This window comes from Myotis lucifugus, unplaced genomic scaffold (assembly GCF_000147115.1).
Source record: "Myotis lucifugus unplaced genomic scaffold, Myoluc2.0 scaffold_83, whole genome shotgun sequence".
Classification (NCBI taxonomy): Eukaryota; Metazoa; Chordata; class Mammalia; order Chiroptera; family Vespertilionidae; genus Myotis; species Myotis lucifugus.
In genome coordinates, this window is record NW_005871131.1 from 4,480,549 (window position 1) to 4,500,044 (window position 19,496).

The window sequence follows — 19,496 nt, forward strand, 5'->3', positions numbered from 1 at the left end:
TCCCCCACTCTGATCAGAGGCAGGGCCTGTTGGGAGGTTGTCATAACTACAATAAGACTTCTAAGAACAAATGTTATCTTCAATCAGAAGACTTTCTCAAAGACAAAGCATTTTATTTTAACATAAAATAACTTGGAGTATGGAAATAAAGAGTTGTAACATTTTATGTATATAAATACTTTATGGAGTTTCAACTCAATTTAAAATTTTGAAAAAGAGCCATATAAAGAAACCTGATAGATAAGGATGAAGTGATACCTGCAGAGCTTCAGCTATTCTCTCTACCAAACCAAAAACAACATCTTCCAAATCTTGAAAGGTAGGGTAAAATTCCATTTTCTCATCATCAATTGTCAATTCCATCTTAAATATCGGCAGCCCTCGTTCATCTCCTTGGTCAAAGAGTTTTACAAATCCTTCTATAGTTCTCTTTAAGAGATCCTTTATCTGCATGATATTATAAATTGCTATTAATTTCAAGAGTACAAGTTCAACCTTAAACTAAAATAAGTGTATAATCAAGTCATTCTATCAATCCATTTAGTCCTGAAAATTATCTTCATTCAGCACATATGTTCTTTTGTTGTTGTTGTTAATACTCACCTAAGGACATTTTTTCCATTGCTCTTCAGAGAGAGTGAAGGGAGTGAGGGGTGGGAGAAGAGAGAGAAACATCAATGTGAGAGACATCCACTGGTTGCCTTCCGCACGCACCCCAAACAGGTGGGGAAAGTAAACCTGCAATCCAGGTACATGCCCTTGACCAGGAATCATACCCAAAACCCTTAGGTATGTGGGGAGACACTCTAACCACTGAGCCATGTTGGCCAGGGCTGTTTTTTTTTAATCCTCACCTGAGGATATGTTTTTATTGATTTTAGAGAAAAAGTGAGAGAGAGAGAGAGAGAGAGAGAGAGAGAGAGAGAGAGAGAGAGACATCGATATGAGAAAGAAACATTGATCAGTTGCCTCCTATTAGCATCCAACCCAGGATCAAACCCACAACTTAGGTATGTACCCTGACCAGGAATTGAACCCACAACCATTTTGGTATATGGGGTGACACTCCAACCAACTGAGCCACCTGTCAGGGCAGCACAGTATGTTAATAAATGTAGTCTAAAGTAATAAATGGAAAAATATATGCAAACTTTCATATTTTTATAGAATATCAACAATCTTAAAATGGCAACTCAGAATCTTCCACACTCTAGTTATTTTGTCCCTGATATAGAAAACATTTCAGAAGACCAAACAACATGGTGAAGACTGAGGGTAGGGGAGCCCTGACCCTTATAGTGAGGGTGTCATGGGATGACATGTACATGGGGTGAGGGGCAGTGGTAAAGATACAGCTAGCTGCTATTGTCACAAGAGTCAAATGTTCAATATTATTAATTTTGTGAGCCTGTTACTAAACCTTTGGATGCTTGAAAATCATCATGGTGGGATTATTTATGCCATGGAAATTAGCAAACACTACAAAACAGGGTGGTTGTTATTGTTGTTTCTGGAGAGCCAAATTTCCAGCACACCATTTGGTTAGCGTGAAGCTACTGGAACTTAGAATGTGCACAATACATGACCAAAGTATGAATAATCTCTCTATATAAAAGCCAAGCAACCAGCACACCGAAACAACCATAACAACTGGAACGACCAGTCGCTATGACATGCACTGCTGCTAGCCAACTGGCTGATGGGGGGTGGGCGGTTCCTCCACCCCAGATGGCCCCACCCACAATAGGCCCCCCAATACCTTGATCGGAGGTGAGGCTGGCCGGCCAACCTCCTATGTTCCCTCCCCCGAGCTGGCTCAGCCCAATCGGCCCCCATGGGAAGTCCAGCTGGACCCCACCCATGCACAAATTCGTGCACTGGGCCTCTAGTGTATTCTTATAATTCACCAACTATTGGAAATTTACCCAAACAGGACAAATATAGATCTAAATGATCTTCAAAATGTTCCTCATCTCTTTACTTCTCATCAAATGATCATAGTTCTCTTAAGGGGATAAAGACAGAAAGAAAATCATATATATTAGTTATAGTATTATATACTATATATATATATATATATATATATATATATATATATATATATATATATATGAGAGGCCCAGTGCACAAATTCATGCACAGGTGGGTCCCTCTGGGTGGCCTGCAGGGATCGGGCCAAAACCCGCAGTCAATGCCACCTGCAGCTCCTACCTGCTGCTCCCACTCATCCTGGCCCCACTGTACCTGCCACAGGCTCGTGTCCAATCAGTCTCGACCTGGAGAGGCTCATACTGACGCAGCAGTGCTCACCAGCCATGAGCCCTGTGTCTGGTGCCCTTCCGAGGGGAGTGGCTTTCGGGATCTGGCTGAAACCGGCTCTCCGACATCCCCGAGGGCTCCCGGATTGCGAGAGCTTGCAGGCCAGGCCGAGGGATCCCACTGGTGCATGATCGGGCAGGGGAGGGACCGCAGGAGGGCTTCAGGGCGGTCCAGCCCATCTCGCTTAGTCCCGATCGGCCAGACCCCAGCAGCAAGCTAATGTACTGGTCGGAGCATCTGCTCCCTGGTGGTCAGTGCACGTCATAGCGAGCGGCTGAGCAGCCTTAGCATATCATTAGCATATTACGCTTTAAGTGGTTGTTCTGCTGTTCAGTCTATTTGCATATTACCCTTTTATTATATAGGATTATCCTTTTAAAGATACATTGCAAAATTCATAAAATCTTTGGAGATCTTTACCAGCCATAGGGGAAGGTTCTTTGTTTAAAAAATTTTTTTTCATTGATTTTATAGATAGAGGTCAGAAGAGGGAAAGAGAGATATATAAACATTGATAAGAAACATCAATATCAACTGGCTACCTCCTGCATGCCCCCTACTGGGGATTGAGCCCACAACCCAGGTATGTGCCCTGACCAATCGAACTGCATCGATACTTAACCACTGAGCCACACCAGATGGGCCACAGGGGAAGTTTTTATTCAAAACTCTTTTTCTAGCCCAGCCAGCATAGTTCAGTGATTGAGTGTCAACCTATGAATTGACCCAGGTTGCAGGCTCGATCCCCAGTGTAGGGAGTGCAGGAGGCAGCCAATCAATGATTCTCTCTTCTCACTGATGTTTCTATCTCTCCCTCCCTCTCCCTTCCTTTCTAAAATCAATAAAAAATAAGTAAAGACTATATAAAATCGCCGAACCGGTTTGGCTCAGTGGATAGAGAGTCGGCCTGCGGACTGAAGGGTCCCAGGTTCGATTCCAGTCAAGGGCATGTACCTTGGTTGTGGGCACATCCCCAGTGGGGGCATGCAGGAGGCAGCTGATCGATCTCTCTCATCGATGTTTCTGGCTCTCTATCCCTCTCCCTTCTTCTCTGTAGAAAATCAATAAAATATTAAAAAAATAAATAAATAAAATAAAATGATGCAGCCACTTTGGAAAAAGTCTGGCAGTTCTTAAAAAATTAAAACAAACAAACAAAAAAAACCCCTCTTTTTCTAGAATTGTTTTTCTGCAATAGTAAAAACCTGAAGAGCATAAAATTAATATTCTCTTTCTGTTTGTCATTTAAAGATGATCAATAACATTTTGAACCAAGATTTTACAGAGAATGAAATGAGAATCCATCAACTTGGAATTTCATAATTTAAAAAAAAATGTTTACTAGGATAGTCCTTTTGTTAATATATTTCAATAAAACTTATAATCTTTAAGCATGAGCCCAGTAATCATTCACAATATTGATACATACTTCTAGACTTTCCATTTTAGATTGTTTCAGAAATAAAGCATTTTTCTGCTTAATTTATTAAAATAAAATTATGTTGAAGGCAAAGATCAACAGTAATTAATATACAAATGCGAGAAGTCCTTCAGAAGGCTGAATGGGGCTTTGAAATTCAGCAAGGCTGAATATCTGCATGTTACCTGCTGCTAACTGAGTGGCCCAAGGCAATCCCCTAACCTGATAATCTTTTACTGTTTACTAAACTTTACCTTTGATATGCCTGTTTGCATTCCTAAAGGGTAATTGTGTATCCTAGTAAATGAAAAGGAGATGGATCTGGAGATTCAGTGGAGCTTAGTCACTAGAACTAAGTTTCCATCTGGCTTCCCCCATAATTTCTAAATTTATATATCTTGTCTTGTATATTAATTTGCATGTCAGCTCTTTCTCCAGGCTTTGAACCCAAGCTATGCAGGCTGTGGTTTCACAAAATTATACTAAAAATATTTTTATAACTTACTTCAAAATAATTACTTAACACTATGTCTAAATAGAATTTTATTTAAAACTAGAGGCCCGGTGCACAAAATTCGTGCACTCGAGGCGGTGGGGGGGCAGTGTCACTCAGCCCAGATTGCGAGAGGGCGCAGGTGAGACCAAGGGACCCCACCGGTGCACAATCGGGGCTAGGGAGGGACACGGGAGGTTGGCCAGCCGGGGAGGGACCACGGGAGGGATCCTGGGCATGTCCAGCCCATCTTGATCAGTCCCAATTGGCCAGACCCCAGCAGCAAGCTAACCTACTGGTCAGAGCGTCTGCCCCCTGGTGGTCAGTGCATGTCATAGTGACTGGTCGACTGTCTGCCCCCTGATGGTCAGTGCACGTCATAGCAAGCAGTTGAGTGGCCTTAGCATATCATTAGCATATTACACTTTGATTGGTTGAATGGCTGACCAGAAGACTGGACACTTAGCATATTAGGCTTTCATTGTATAGGATATCAAACTAATTTTAATAACATTATCACTTAAAATACATAAAACATATTTACCTGATTTGACATAAGTGTTGAAACACAGTTATAAAATGAATCCAACTTTTCAGGTTTAATGCCTTCGAGAGCTTCCTTCTTGGTAAAAAGATTTATAACCTTTGTATACCATGTGTTCATTATCTTCTCTTCTGCCTTCCTAGCTTGTATTGATAGATCATTTTTCAGTGATTCACAATCAATTGGGCCTTTAGCTCTATTTATGAGAAAAATGAAAATGATTTTAAAGCAAATGATAGATACTGGTCTTGATATGTAATTGTTAAAACAAATAAAAAATTTAAAATTTTTTGAAATCTAAAGAAAAGTTCTGAAGATTTATCAGTGAGTTTTAAAAATTATATAGTCAAAAATATAAAGACTCAAACAGGAGACATTCACATTTTAAATGTTAATTAATAAATATGGGTTTTACCTAATTCCTGTTAAGTCCAGCAAAAGTGTATTAGCAAATGTCTTGTAACCAAGGTCCAGTAACATCTTCATAATTGGATGAACAATGTGCAAATTAGATAGTATTTGATTTCTTGCCTGCACATAGCTACAATGCCAAGGATTGGAATAATCTAGGCCTCTGGAAAGCAATACACCATGTTAAACAGGATTCAAACAATATACTCTAAGTTTTAGGAATAATATTTATGATATGGAATTAATATTAAAGAGAGAAAACTGCGGATTAAGAAGAGGGAAATCCTAAGGGCATGGAAGCCTTAGGAAATATGCATGTAATAAAAATACATCAAGATTTTGAAAGTGCATTATCCTCAGAGAGATCAGAGGTCATTTAAATTTTTTAAATTAAATTATTGGAGTAACATTGATTAATAACATGGTTTCAAGTGTACAACTTTATAATACAACATCTGTATATTCCATTGTGTGCTCACCACCCTAAGTCTAGTCTCCTGTCACCAAATATTTGACACCCTCTATCCTCTTCATACTCCCCCTACCCCCTTACCCTCTGCTAACCACTATACTGAGAACAAAGATCATTTGTGGGTAAGGAAGGCTGATGGGTCAGGCATGAGTACCCTACTAACTTCCACTGTGCTCTGGCTCAGTTACCTTGGGCAGAGATAAATCAACACAGTCCTTAGTAATGGGGAGAAGGGAAGGAGAAATCTATTTGGCATACACCGAAGCTCACTTAAGGTCAAATTGAACTGTGCATCCATATGCACAGTTCCCCTAATTGTATAGACTAAAACTACATAAGTACAGAGGATACTTTGGGGGAAAAAGAAAAACAACAGTAGTACTATTTTTTTAGGTGTGTTCAAAATACCTTTGAGTTTCACAGCTGTAGACTTAAATAAAAGATCAGTTTATTTTCTTTTTCTTAAATATTTTTATTGATTTCAGAGAGGAAGGGAGACAGAGAGAGAGAGATGGAAACATCAGTGATGAGAGAGAATCATTGATCGACTGCCTCATGCCCTTCACTGGGGATCAAGCTCACAACCCGGGCATGTCCCCTTGACTGGAATTGAACTCACGACCTTTCAGTCCACAGGCCGACGCTCTATCCACTAAGCCAAACCAGCCAGGGCAAGATCAGTTTATTTTCAATCTATTATCAAAACCTAGGTGCAACACTGTTTTGAAAATAATTTACTCACACAGGGAATTCAGGTAAAGGACCTCCATCATCTTCAAGCCAGTTAACTGGAGGTTTCATAAGAACACTCTTCACTAAAATACATATATGTATTAATACTTCTTGAAAACCCTTTAAAGATGATCAATAACATTTTGAACCAAGATTTTACAAAGAATGAAATGAGAATCCATCAACTTGGAATCTCATAATTTCAAAAAAAATGTTTACTAGGATAGTCCTTTTGTTAATATACTCCAATAAAGCTTATACTCTTTAAGCATGAGCCCAGTAATCATTCATAATATTGACACATACTTCTAGACTTTCCTCCCATTTTAGATTGTTTCAGAAATAAAGCATTTTTCTGCTTAGTTTATTTAAATAAAACTATAGTTATTTTCTATAACTCAAATCAAAGTTTCTAACTCTTGATATTGAATGGTACAGTTTATTGTACATTAAATGAGTATAAGAAAAAAATCCCTTTACTTGCAACAAAATCACACTTTTGATACTGCTTTGGCCTTACTTTGAAGGTAAATTCAAATATGGTACAGCTTTAGTAAGTTCTCAGTTATTCTCTTTCTGTCTACTGAAAAGTCACTGCCATGGCCTCTTAAGAAAATTTATTCCAATAAAAATTGCAAAGGTTAAATCCCTAATAAATCTCCCCAAATCTGTTAATTTTATCTTACAATCCAGTACATAGTGTAGCAAGAATTATAAAGACAAAGTGAAAATTTAAAAAGCTATTTAGCTAATAAGCATATAAAAAATTACTAAAAATGGCCTTAAATTGCAAATATTTTGACATTATAGGCTCAAAATAAACATTTAAATAAAAATAATATTTAAGAATACATATAGCTAAAAATATAACATGCATTATTCATATTTCTGCTTTTTATTGGGAGGAGCAGGGGAGCAACGGTGCTATATATTACTTACCCAAATACCTCTTCGTGCTTTTTTCAAAGTCACTTGACACTTCACTGATGAGACTTTGAAGGAGTTCCTCTCTTTTTTTCCCTTGCTTTAAAGACTCAGGTACCAGCATTAACATGTGATCCAGCCATTCCTGCTGAATAGGTACTATAGGACTACTTTCTACACATTGCTTCATATAAATATAGTTCAACTGAGAACGTAATAAGAAAAAAGCAAATGTTCTAAATGAAGTAGCATTTCAATGTAACTACTAAGCTCTGTGTTCTCAAGACAAAATTTTCCCTGAGAATAAAAATACTAGTATATTGCGAAATAACATACTTTCAGAATAAAAAGATTTTAACCCAAAGTACAATCTACAGATACCATTTTATATTCTTCTTTATTTATGATGAGTTCTCACCTAAATAATGTTCTTGGTATATTTCTCCTTTTCTCAAGGCAAAACAAAGACGTTTTATCTAACTTCCTTAACTCAACAAATATTCACAAATTCAACAAATATTTAGATATTGTTCCAAATGCTAAGGATACAGTAGTAAAAACAAAACATACAAAGCCCATGCTGTCTTGGAGATTATATTCTGGTACAAAGCAGTATAGTATAATTTCATAAATTCTCCCCTAGCAATGAGAAGTATAACAAAAATAGACACAAATAAATAGAAAGACAACACTAGATCTTGGTGAAGACATTTTAACATCATGAAAATTTCAGTTGGTACCAAAATTAAATTAATGCAATACTAATATAAATATCTACACATATTTTATGGAACTAGACAAGCATAGAATTCATGTGGAACAATAAACATGTGAGAATAACCAAGAAATCCCGGAGAAAGAAAATCTACAAAAAAGGACTAGCCCTAGGAGACATTAAAATATACTATAAAATTTCTTTAATTAGAACTGTGTAGTACAGGTGCATTAATAGATAAATCAGTGGTAAAAAATGAAAAGTCCAGAAATAGGTCCAGTTCATAAGAAATTTTAGTATATGGTAAATGCGGCATCTCAAATCACTGGAGCAAAGATGAAGTTGTTTCTTTTTATTTTATTTTTTAATGATTTCAGAGAGGAAGGGAGAGAGAGACAGAAACATCAATAATGAGAATCATTGATTGGCTGCCTCCTTCATGCCCCTTACTGGGGATTGAGCCTGCAAGCCTGGCAAATAAACCGTGACCTGGTTCATAAACCACTAAGCCACACCAGCCGGGCCAAAGATGAAGTACTTAATGAATAGTTCTGGGATAACTGGTTAGCCATGTGGAAAAAGAAAAATATAATCAATACCTTACACTATACACAAGAATAAGTTCCATATAGTTCAGGAATTTAAATTAAACAGTGGAACTATACAAAGACTAGGGGGAAAAGAATAAATTTTTCTATAACTTGAGTGTATAGAAAAATTTCTTTGCTTCAAATTCCAGATACAAAAGGGAAAAAATAATTGAAAAATTCTGACTACATAAAAATATTTGCATGGTAAAAAAAAAAGTCACAATATGAAGGTCAAAAGACAACTGACAATCTGGTATAAAATATTTGCAATATATATCTCAAGTAAAGTATAAAAAATACTTAAATTTAGTAAATGGATGAACCTTGAGAACATTATGCTAAATTAAATAAGCTGGTGACAAAAAAACCAGCATATTATTCCACTTATATGAGGTATCCAGAGTAGTCAAACTCAAATTCATAGAAACAGGAAATAGAATGGTAGTTGCCAGGGACTGAAGAGAGAGGCAAATGTGGAGTTGTTATTTAATAAGTTTCCGTTTTGAAAGATAAAGTTCTGGAAATGTGTTGCACAACAATATGCAAATACTTAACATCATTAAACTGTACACTTAAAATGTTTAAGGTAATTTTTTTGTTAGCCCAGCCGGCATGACTCAGTGGTTGAGTGTCAACCTATGAACCAGGAGGACACAGGTTCAGTTCCCAGTCAGGGCACTTGCCTGGGTTGCGGGCTCGATCCCCAGTTGGGGTGTGCAGGAAGCATCCAATCAATGATTCTCTCTCATCACTGATGTTTCTATCCCTCTCTCCCTTACTCTCTGAAATAAATAAAAATACATTCTTTTAAAAATAATAAATTTTATGTTAGTTGTATTTTATAATTTTTTTTAATTTAGGGGAAAATAAGACCAGAATCCAATAGAAAATTAGGCAGAAGATATAAACCATTTCACAATAAAAATATTATTAAAATGGCCCCTAAACTTATGAAAAAAATGTTAATCTCACTCATAATTAGACAAAGCAAATTTAAACCATCCTGAGATCCCATTTGTCAGCTAATTGAAAAAAAAAATACAGGTCCCACATAATGTGGTAAGACTATAAAGAAGCAACACTCTCATAAACTGTGAATAGGAAGGCAAACTACCACAACTCATGTGGAATGAAACTTTGTAATATCTAATAAAACCACATATTGACCCAGAAGTTCCACTTTTAGAAATTGAAAATACACCGTCAACAATATGGAAACACACATACACAAGGTTATTCACTGTAGCAAAATACTGGACGCATTTAAGAGGGGTTGAATAAATTATTATATATTCCACACATTGGTAGTCTGTGCAGCAGTAAAAAAGAATGAGGAAGTTGAATCAACACCTTAAATGTACACAATGTTATATATCAATTATATATTGATAAAGCTGGCAAAAAGAAAAGGATGAAAATCTCTATGAACTAATATGGAATGAGTTCTAGGATAAACAAAATGCAAAAGGATATTTATAATCTGATGCATTTTGTGCAAGATAAAAGAAAAAAACATATATGTTCTTTTATAAAAAATTAATCACAGGAAAAATAAGCCAGAAATAATGACCTTGGTTATATAAATGGCGAGTATTGGAATAGGTAGAAAATTTGGGGAGGGTGGGAACAGAGTAAAAGGGACAGAAGTATACATTTTACTATAGTTCTGACTTTTAAGCCATGCTATTGTTTCACATGCTCAAAATATAAGTAAAGAAAATCAGTAAGAATGAGGGGAAGAGAAACTCAAAATTTAAAACACACACACACACACACACACACACACACACACACACACACAGAAAGAAATGAAGCTAACTGGATATCAACTTAATAATATAGTCATACTGGAAGAGGTATAGAACTAACCATGGTAACTTTTGAACACAGCATTTAGACTGTGTACCTTCAAGCTAAGTACAAAAAAATATATAGAAAAACACTGAACTATAGTGAATAGGTTTGTTTTCATGTGTTATGAGTTACTAATTTTACAACTGTTTATGTATATTTTAGGATTTAATAAAATCTATATATATAAAAGCCTAATATGCAAAGTGTCCCCTCAGGAGTTCAACCAACCAGGAGTTCAACCAACTGGGAGTTCGATCACTCACTATGATGTGCACTGACCACTAGGGTGTGGCACAGAATGAAGGGAGGACCTGGCCAGCAGCAGGCAGCTGCTAGGGAACCTACCCATACACGAATTTCATGCACTGAGCCTCTAGTAAATAAATAATTGTGTTTCTTAAAAGCCACGTTTCTCAAAAGACTAGAATGAACCCTGTGATGTTGAATCAGAATAGGAGGCATTAGTATAAACTCATGGTTTTTAAGATAGATGGATCATAGAAGGATGGCTTCAGGGCAAGGGCAGGAGGAGCAGCTTTCTCTGCTGGCAGAAGACACTGTTCCTTTGCTGAGCCTCCCCCTTCAGCCATCAGTGACTGCCATACCTGAGTCTCCATCAACCTGGCTTACACCATTCTTCCTGCCCTGGTCAATTCCCTGAGACCCTGTCCCACTCAACTTGAGGACCTAACTAAGCTGCTTCCAATGGTGTTGCCATACAAATGGATCACACCCTGCAGACTTTCATAAAATCTCTCAAAGGTCCACAACCTGCAAACAAGCAGCACAATTGACCCCCTACAGCCCACCCCACCTATCACCCCAGGCCCTCACAGCTCCATTGTCTGTGGTCATGGGCCATGCATATATGCATACAAGGTTCTTGCTTGTTTTATAATGTTGAGTCTTGAGAGGTCTTTATAAATCCTAGAGATAAATCCTTTGTTGGACATGCAATATGTGAATATTTTTTCCCAGTATGTAGCTTTTTTATCCATCCTCTTAACATGGTCTTTCACTGAGCAATAGTTCTTTTTTTTTTTTTGCTAGTGCTTAACTTTTTATTTTATTTTATTTTATTTTATTTTATTTTATTTTATTGTTTTATTGCTTAAAGTATTACAAAGAGTATTACATATGTCTCCTTTTTTTTCCACCCTTGACAATCCCCTGGCCTGAGCAATAGTTCTTAATTTTGATGAAATATAATTTTGGGGAATTTTTATGGATTATGCTTTATGTGTCATGTCTAAGAACTCTTTGCCCAGCCTAGGTTTTCTTCTAAAATTTTTATAGTTTTACATTTCTCCCGTTTTTAATTATAAAACTTTAAAAAACAGTTTTACAATTTACACTTAAATCTATGATCAATTTTTAGTAATTTTTTTTACAAAGTGAGATGTTTAGGCTGAGGTTTGGGATCTTTCGTTGTTGTTTACTTGTTTTATTTTTTTATGGATGTCTACTTGCTCCACCCTATTTATTAAAAAGACTGTCCTTCCTCCATAGAATTGATTTTTGCACCTTGCTCAAAAATCAGTTGATTGCACTTGTGGGGTTAAATGGGTCATCTATTGTGTTCCATTGATCCATTTGTCCAATTATTCAAAAATAAAAGATTTTTTTAAAGTCAACTGGAGGTCTAGTGATAGAAATATTGGAAAAATATCTTTTTGATTTGGCAATTAGTGGTCAATGGTGACATTAATGATGAAGTGGTGGAGTTTCTAGAAGCCAGATTGCCAAGAGCAGTGGGTTCAGGAGTGAATGAATGTTTTTACACCCAGGTACCTATTTTAGATTGTAAAACACTAAAAGGCAAAAACTGTGGAGGAAGAGTGAGGATGCTAAACACATAAACAGAAATATCTTATAATTCACCCAGCCTCATATTAGATATTTATGAATGTTTAGGGGTTGTTTCATATTAGTTCTTATACCAAGTAAAGAGGAAATTCACAGCCAAAATCTCCAGAAAAGTTGGGAAGCAGAAGGAGAAGGAGGACAAGTATTTTTAAACAACAAACTCACAATAGCTAAAATGAGGGTCTTCCAAAGATCCTCAATCCACATGAAGGAATCTTCAGTCCTCTATCCCCAAGGGGAACACTAAAGGAATGGAAAATCTGTACCCCTCTCTGGGAACATGTTGTATAAATTCCTCTTTGGTATAACTAGCTCCATGAGTTTACATATCCTTTGCTGTTAAAGAAATTTCTCATGTTGTCATCTTTCCACCAATCATATCTTAGTCCCTTATTGTTACCCATAGTCTTTTTTTAAATCTCTAGCACCTTATATCAGTACTAGAGGCCTGGTGCATGAATTTGTGCACATTGAAAGGAAATTAATTAAAAGAAATATTTTAATATCACTATTCGCCCTTTCTCTATAATAGAAGTGTCAACCAAATTCATGATCAACAATGACAGATGGAAACACTCGCGTGCAATTGGAGCCAGCGAGAGCTTTATATGTGTAGATAAACTTGCTTAATTAGACCTGCTTTCTGATTTAACTAAAATTTTACCAGCCCAGTGAAGTACCCCAACTTCTCTTTCAAGTAATTGTCAGCAACACAGCAGTAAATATCAACACAAAGCAGATTATTATTGTAGATCACAGAGGGAGAACAAAGGGTGAAACATTTAACTGTAGCAGTGTTTGACTATATTCTGCGCAGTGAGAAAACCTGAAGTCATTTTCAAGTTCCAACATTTCTTACTTCTTTTCAGTCAGGTCAAGTTTCTAAACTTTCTAAATCTCCATTTTCCAGCTAATGACAAGAAAATAGGATTCAACTGAGTCTCCTATATACCTTCTGAGAGGATCAAATGAGATGAGGCACGTGAAAATGCTTCACAGACATTTGGTTAAAGTGTAAAATGTTTGCACCTGGCTATAAAGCAAGTCGGGTTCCTGGGCTGAAGAAACTCCAAGGAGGGTAGTCACTAGGGAGAGGAAGCGGGTATTGCTACGTGACGTCATTACCCGGCGCCCACAGCCACTGTTTCCAGGCTGGGCTAGGCTATGGGCCACATTTTGTGGCATGGCGTCTTGACAGCATTGGCTGCAATTTGGTGGGCTGTTGAATAGGGTGGTGGCGGGGCCTGTGTCCCACTTGGGGGAAGCCGAGTGTTGCTTTGTTGGCGCCAGGTCCATGGTGCCATTTCTTTGTAAATGGCTAGTGTGCATCATGGCAGCTCCTGCATTGAGCATCTGCCCCCTGGTGGTCAGTGCATGTCATAGGAACCAGTTGGATGGTTGGAGGGACACTTAGCATATTAGCCTTTTATATATATATATACAGATTAGATGCATTTCCTTTGTAACTGCCATTTTGAATTTTCTTTCAGTTTTTTGGAATAAGAATCATAATATTTATTTTATTTTTTTTTAAATATATTTTATTGATTTTTTACAGAGAGGAAGGGAGAGAGATAGAGAGTTAGAAACATCGATGAGAGAGAAACATCGATCAGCTGCCTCCTGCACATCTCCTACTGGGGATGTGACCGCAACCCAGGTACATGCCCCTGACCGGAATTGAACCTGGGACCCTTCAGTCCGCAGGCCGACGCTCTGTCCACTGAGCCAAACCGGTTTTGGCGAATCATAATATTTAAAATAAATTCCCAAATAGCAAATGGCAACAATGTAACTCTTAAAACCCATATTGCCATCTATGACATGCTTGCTCCTTTGGGCAAAGAAAAAATCTGTTTCTAAATTTCTTTCTTTTCAAGAATGGCACTTAGCAGGTGGTCTTAGAAGGAGTTACTTTGTAATAGTTTCTTTGAATATTTTCAAAACAATAAATATAAAAAATGAACTCACTCCTTTCTTTTTAATTTCACTGGTCATCTGTCAAAAGCAAACAAAAAGACAATTAAATCAAGTAGAAATTTTTAAGTGATTTAATTTTTTAAATACTAAAATATAGTTTAAAATATATGTAATATTCTTTAAAATACTAATTATATTGAAATTGACAAAATAATTAAGAATTAAAACAGCATTAAAATAAACTTTTTAAAGAGAAAACAAAAACTTACGATTGGAGGATCATCTGGCTCTGGTGATAAAGGTGTCCTTTTACTTAGTGTTTTGTCTAATTTTTTTTTGGCTCCCTCAATTCTGAAATATATAATTTAAAAATGTATGTTATCTCTAGAAGATAATAACATTAGGACATATTGTTAAAATATTACAATTTGAACATTTTTTCAATTATACTTAAAGAAGAGAGACTCAAGAGTTCTTTATCTTACCGAATTTTCTATGAGAAATAAATCCCCAAAAGCCATTACCAATGAGATCTTAATTTTCCAATTATTCATGTGTAATGTAAAAGAATTAGAACTTATTGAAAATTTTTAAAGTTAATCCTGACGCAATGTGGGTCTTTATATGTATTATCTCTCTTCAGAGAAACTTTCCCTTACCCCTTATATAAAGTTGCACTTCCTTCACTATCATCCCTTTTATCCTCACTTACTTTGATACATAGCACTTAGCACCATTTGACATATAATATGTTTTATCCATTTCTTATCCCCAGTGCCCAGTAGGTATCTGGCATAGAGTAGGTGCTCAATAAATAGTATTTAATGTACAAACTTATCACCCATAAAATACTCCTTCATCTGTAAATAAAGTTATGTCATCATATAATCTATCCATCACCAAATATATATTGAATGCTTATATTATGCAAGACACTCTACTAGGTTTTATTAAAATACTAGAGGCCCGATGCACAAAATTCGTGCATGGGTAAGGTCCCTAGGCCTGGCTGGTGATCAGGGCCAATCTGTGGGGTGACCAGCAGGGCAATCGCCTTGGCCGGCCTGGCACCACCCGCTCACTGGCCCCGCTCCCCACCACCTCCGGTTGCCTCCATCTGTGGGGCAACCAGCAAGGCAATCAGGGGGCCCCCGCTGGCACCCACTTTGGCTGACCTGGGGCCTGCAGGCTGGGGCAGTTCCTGCATTGAGCGTCTGCCCCCTGCTGGTCAGTGCGCATCATATCAATCAGTCATTCCACCGGTTGTTTCGCCATTTGGTCGATTTACATATTAGGCTTTTAGTATATAGGATTACAGCAACAAATCTCAAGGAATTTAAACTGAAATGGTAAGTAGATAAAAACAGAGTGCAAGGTATGGGACCCTGATGATTCAGAGGAGGGAAAAGTTCACTTACACCTGGAGATATCTGTAAAAGTTATAGGCTACATGAACAAGTTAGTATATGCAATGAGCTTCAAAGAAAGAGGATTTCAGGTAGAGATCTGGTTTTCTTGGGTAGATGGCTCTAAAAACACAAAGACCTCAGAAATAGGAAGGCCAGGAAATGAACAAAGGAAAAAACAGGAGTAGGAAATTGTCTAATTTTCCCAGAGTTTATGAGACCAGATGAAGATAAGTTTGGAGAAGTGGATTGGAATATCCAGCAAAAGACCTCAAATGGCAAGCTTTTTTACTCAATAGACAATGGAGAATCACTAAGAGTTTTTGAGCATAGGAACATTAGGAAGAGAAATCTATCAATTTGGAAAGGCTAAATGCACTACAAGAGCTGGCCAAAGCAGAGAATATACAAGGAAAATTAAAGACCTGAGGGGGGAAAAAATGGAGATGTCAAGCATGACAGGAAGGAGGAAGAACAACAATTGAAGGAGGTAAAGGAGATATGATTAGAAGCAAGAGGAGAACAAAAAGGAATTTTGAGAAAGGAAAAGGAAATTAATTTTTGAGGAAAGGAAACCATAAAATCATAGACTGGTAAACTCAATAAGACTAGGACCATGTCCATTTTGCTATCTACACCACTTAGATAGTGTCCAGTAAGATCAATAAATATCTGTGGAATGATCAGAACAGTGGATTTGGAAAAGATCTCACATGTCTAATTCAGTACTGGTGTATGAATACTCTAAAAAATATCAAATTGAACCCCAAATGGATGAGGGGGAATAACATTCATCACTTTCTGCATTAGCCCAATTTATTGTCAGCTAGCTCATATTCTTAGAAACAAATTTCTTATGTTGAGACTTTCTTATGTTGTAACTTATATTCTCTGGAGTTTTTTACAAAATGTCATATCCCTCTTCTTTGTTATCCTCCCAAAACTTAATACCTATCCAGTTCCTTCAACTATTCTTGTCAAAAAAAGTTACTATTTATGGTAAGCTCATTATATTCTAGGTATTGCCGTAAGGTCTTTATATACATGGACCTCATTTAACTCTCACAAAAATCCTAAGAGGTAAACTCTTCTAATCTCCATTTGACAGACAGTAAGATGAAGATCAGTAAAGTACCTGACTTGAAAAATTCACATGGCTAATAAGCTGCAGAGATGGAATCTGACCTGAGGCCTAGCTGATGACAGAGTCTATACTCTCAACCATTAACTGAATCAGCTTCCTTCAAATGAGATCGTTTCAAAACCCCTCACTCTCCTCTTTATTATGGTTTATCAGTGTTTCGTGCCCCACTTTTTTTTGTCTGTAATGTTTCATTTCTTTTATTTAAATAATATTCTATGCAAGAGGGGCAAAAAGTGAACCTGAGTTAATTCTTTGCATTAAGTAAACAATTCTTCCTCTATGAAAATCTGCTTTTCCTTTTCAAAAAACAAAGAAGGAAAAACATAGAACAAAAAGGGAATTAATAACACTTTAAGGAGACTTATACTTCCCTCTGTATTTCATCACCTATTGCAAAAATTAAATGTGATCATAGAAGTGGAGGTTCTAGTTGGGCTAATAGCAACAAGCATCTAATAAACTGTCCTTTATTTTCTTTTACAATTAAAAAGTATTTCACCTCTAGACAAACAATCAGCAAAGAAACAGCAATCCTAAATGACTCACTAGACCAGATGGACTTAATTGACATCTTCAGAACCCTTCACCCCAAAGCCACGGAATATACATTCTACTCAAGTGCTCGTAAGACACATTAAAAAATAGACCACATATTGGGTCACAAAAAAAGTCTCCCCAAATTCAAGAAGATTGAAATCATACCAAGCATCTTCTCAGACCACAAAGGCATAATATTAGAAATAAACTATAATAAAAACAACCCAAAATACTCAAACACTTGGAAGCTGAATAGCATGTTATTAAATATTGATTGGGTTACCAATGAGATCAAAGAAGAAATTAAAAACATCCTGGAAACTAATGACAATGAAAACACAACAATCCAAAACCTATGGGACGCAATGAAAGCAGTCCTGAGAGGGAAGTTTATAGCTCTACAGGCCTATCTTAAAAAACAAGAAAAAATGGTAGTAAATCATCTAACTCTACAACTCAAAGAATTAGAAAGAGAGCAACAAGAAAACCCCAGAGTGAGCAGAAGGAAGGAGATAATAAAGATTAGAGCAGAAATAAATGACATAGAGACCAAAAAAACAATACAGAAAATCAATGAAACCAAGAGCTGGTTCTTTGAAAGGATAAACAAGATTGACAAACCTCTAGCCAGGCTCACCAAGAAGCAAAGAGAGAGGACCCAAATAAACAAAATCAGAAACAATAGAGGTGAAATAACAACAGACCCCACAGAAATACAAATGATTGTTAAAAAATACTATGGACAGCTCTATTCCAACAAACTAGACAACCTGGAGGAAATGGACAAATTCCTAGAAAAATACAACCTTCCAAAACTCAATCAGGAAGAATCTAAAAATCTCAATAGGCCAATAACTATGGAAGAAATTGAAGCAGTCATCAAAAAGCTTCCAGCAAACAAAAGCCCAGGGCCAGACGGCTTCACAGGGGAGTTTTACCAAACATTCAAGGAAGAACTAAAACCTATCCTCCTCAGACTACTACAAAAAATTCAAGAGGAAGGAACACTTCCAAGCTCATTCTATGAAGCCAGTATCACCCTAATACCAAAACCAGGTAAAGACAACACAATGAAAGAGAATTACAGGCCAATATCCCTCATGAACATAGATGCCAAAATCCTCAACAAAATCTTAGCAAATCGGATCCAGCAGTACATCAGAAAGATCATACACCATGACCAAGTAGGATTTATCCCAGGGATGTAAGGATGGTACAATATCCGCAAATCAATAAACGTGATACATCACATAAACAAATTGAAAGAAAAAAAACACATGGTCATTATTAATTGATGCAGAAAAAGCATTTGACAAAATCCAACACCCATTTTTGATAAAAACTCTCAGCAAGGCGGGAGTAGAAGGATCATACCTCAACATAATAAAAGCCATATATGACAGGCCCACAGCCAACATCATACTCAATGGACAAAAACTAACACCATTTCCCCTAAGAACAGGAACAAGACAGAGATGCCCACTCTCACCACTCCTGTTCAACATAGTCCTGGAAGTATTAGCCATTGCAATTAGACAAGAAGAAGAAATAAAAGGCATCCAAATTGGAAAAGAGGAAGTAAAACTGTCCTTATTTGCAGACATGATATTATACATACAAAACCCTAGAGACTCCATCAAAAAACTACTAGACTTAATACATGAATTTGGCAATGTAGCAGGATACAAAATTAACCCCAAGAAATCTGAGGCATTTCTATACACCAATAGTGAACTTTCAGAAAGAGAGACTAAAAAAAAATCCCATTTACCATCGCACCAAAAAAATTAAGCTACCTAGGAATAAACTTAACTAAAGAGGTAAAAGACCTCTACTCAGAAAACTACAGGACGTTGAAAAAAGCGATAGAGGAAGACATAAAGAGATGGAAGAACATACCGTGTTCATGGATTGGTAGAATCAACATCATTAAAATGTCCATACTACCCAAAGCAATCTATAAATTCAACGCACTTCCCATTAAAATATCAATGGCATACTTCACAGATCTAGAACGAACTCTCCAAAAATTCATCTGGGAATAAAAAAAAAGACCCCGAATAGCTGCAGCAATCCTGAGAAAGAACAAAGTAGGTGGCATCTCATACCAGATATCAGATGTATTACAAAGCACTGTTCTCAAAACTGC

At 36.8% G+C, this 19,496-nt stretch overlaps 1 protein-coding gene across 1 annotated transcript in view; it reads right to left on the reverse strand.

Annotated features, from left to right (window-relative positions):
- The window catches only part of DNAH12 (dynein axonemal heavy chain 12), a 238,892-nt gene that overhangs the window by 201,034 nt on the left and 18,362 nt on the right, over positions 1–19,496 (reverse strand). The window contains exons 5-11 of the mRNA XM_023755751.1: positions 14,530–14,611; positions 14,312–14,338; positions 7,331–7,520; positions 6,402–6,474; positions 5,192–5,350; positions 4,777–4,972; positions 259–447 (exon numbers count right to left, since the gene is read on the reverse strand). Of these exons, the coding sequence (XP_023611519.1) occupies positions 259–447; positions 4,777–4,972; positions 5,192–5,350; positions 6,402–6,474; positions 7,331–7,520; positions 14,312–14,338; positions 14,530–14,611 (916 nt within the window). The remainder of the gene's footprint in view (positions 1–258; positions 448–4,776; positions 4,973–5,191; positions 5,351–6,401; positions 6,475–7,330; positions 7,521–14,311; positions 14,339–14,529; positions 14,612–19,496) is intronic.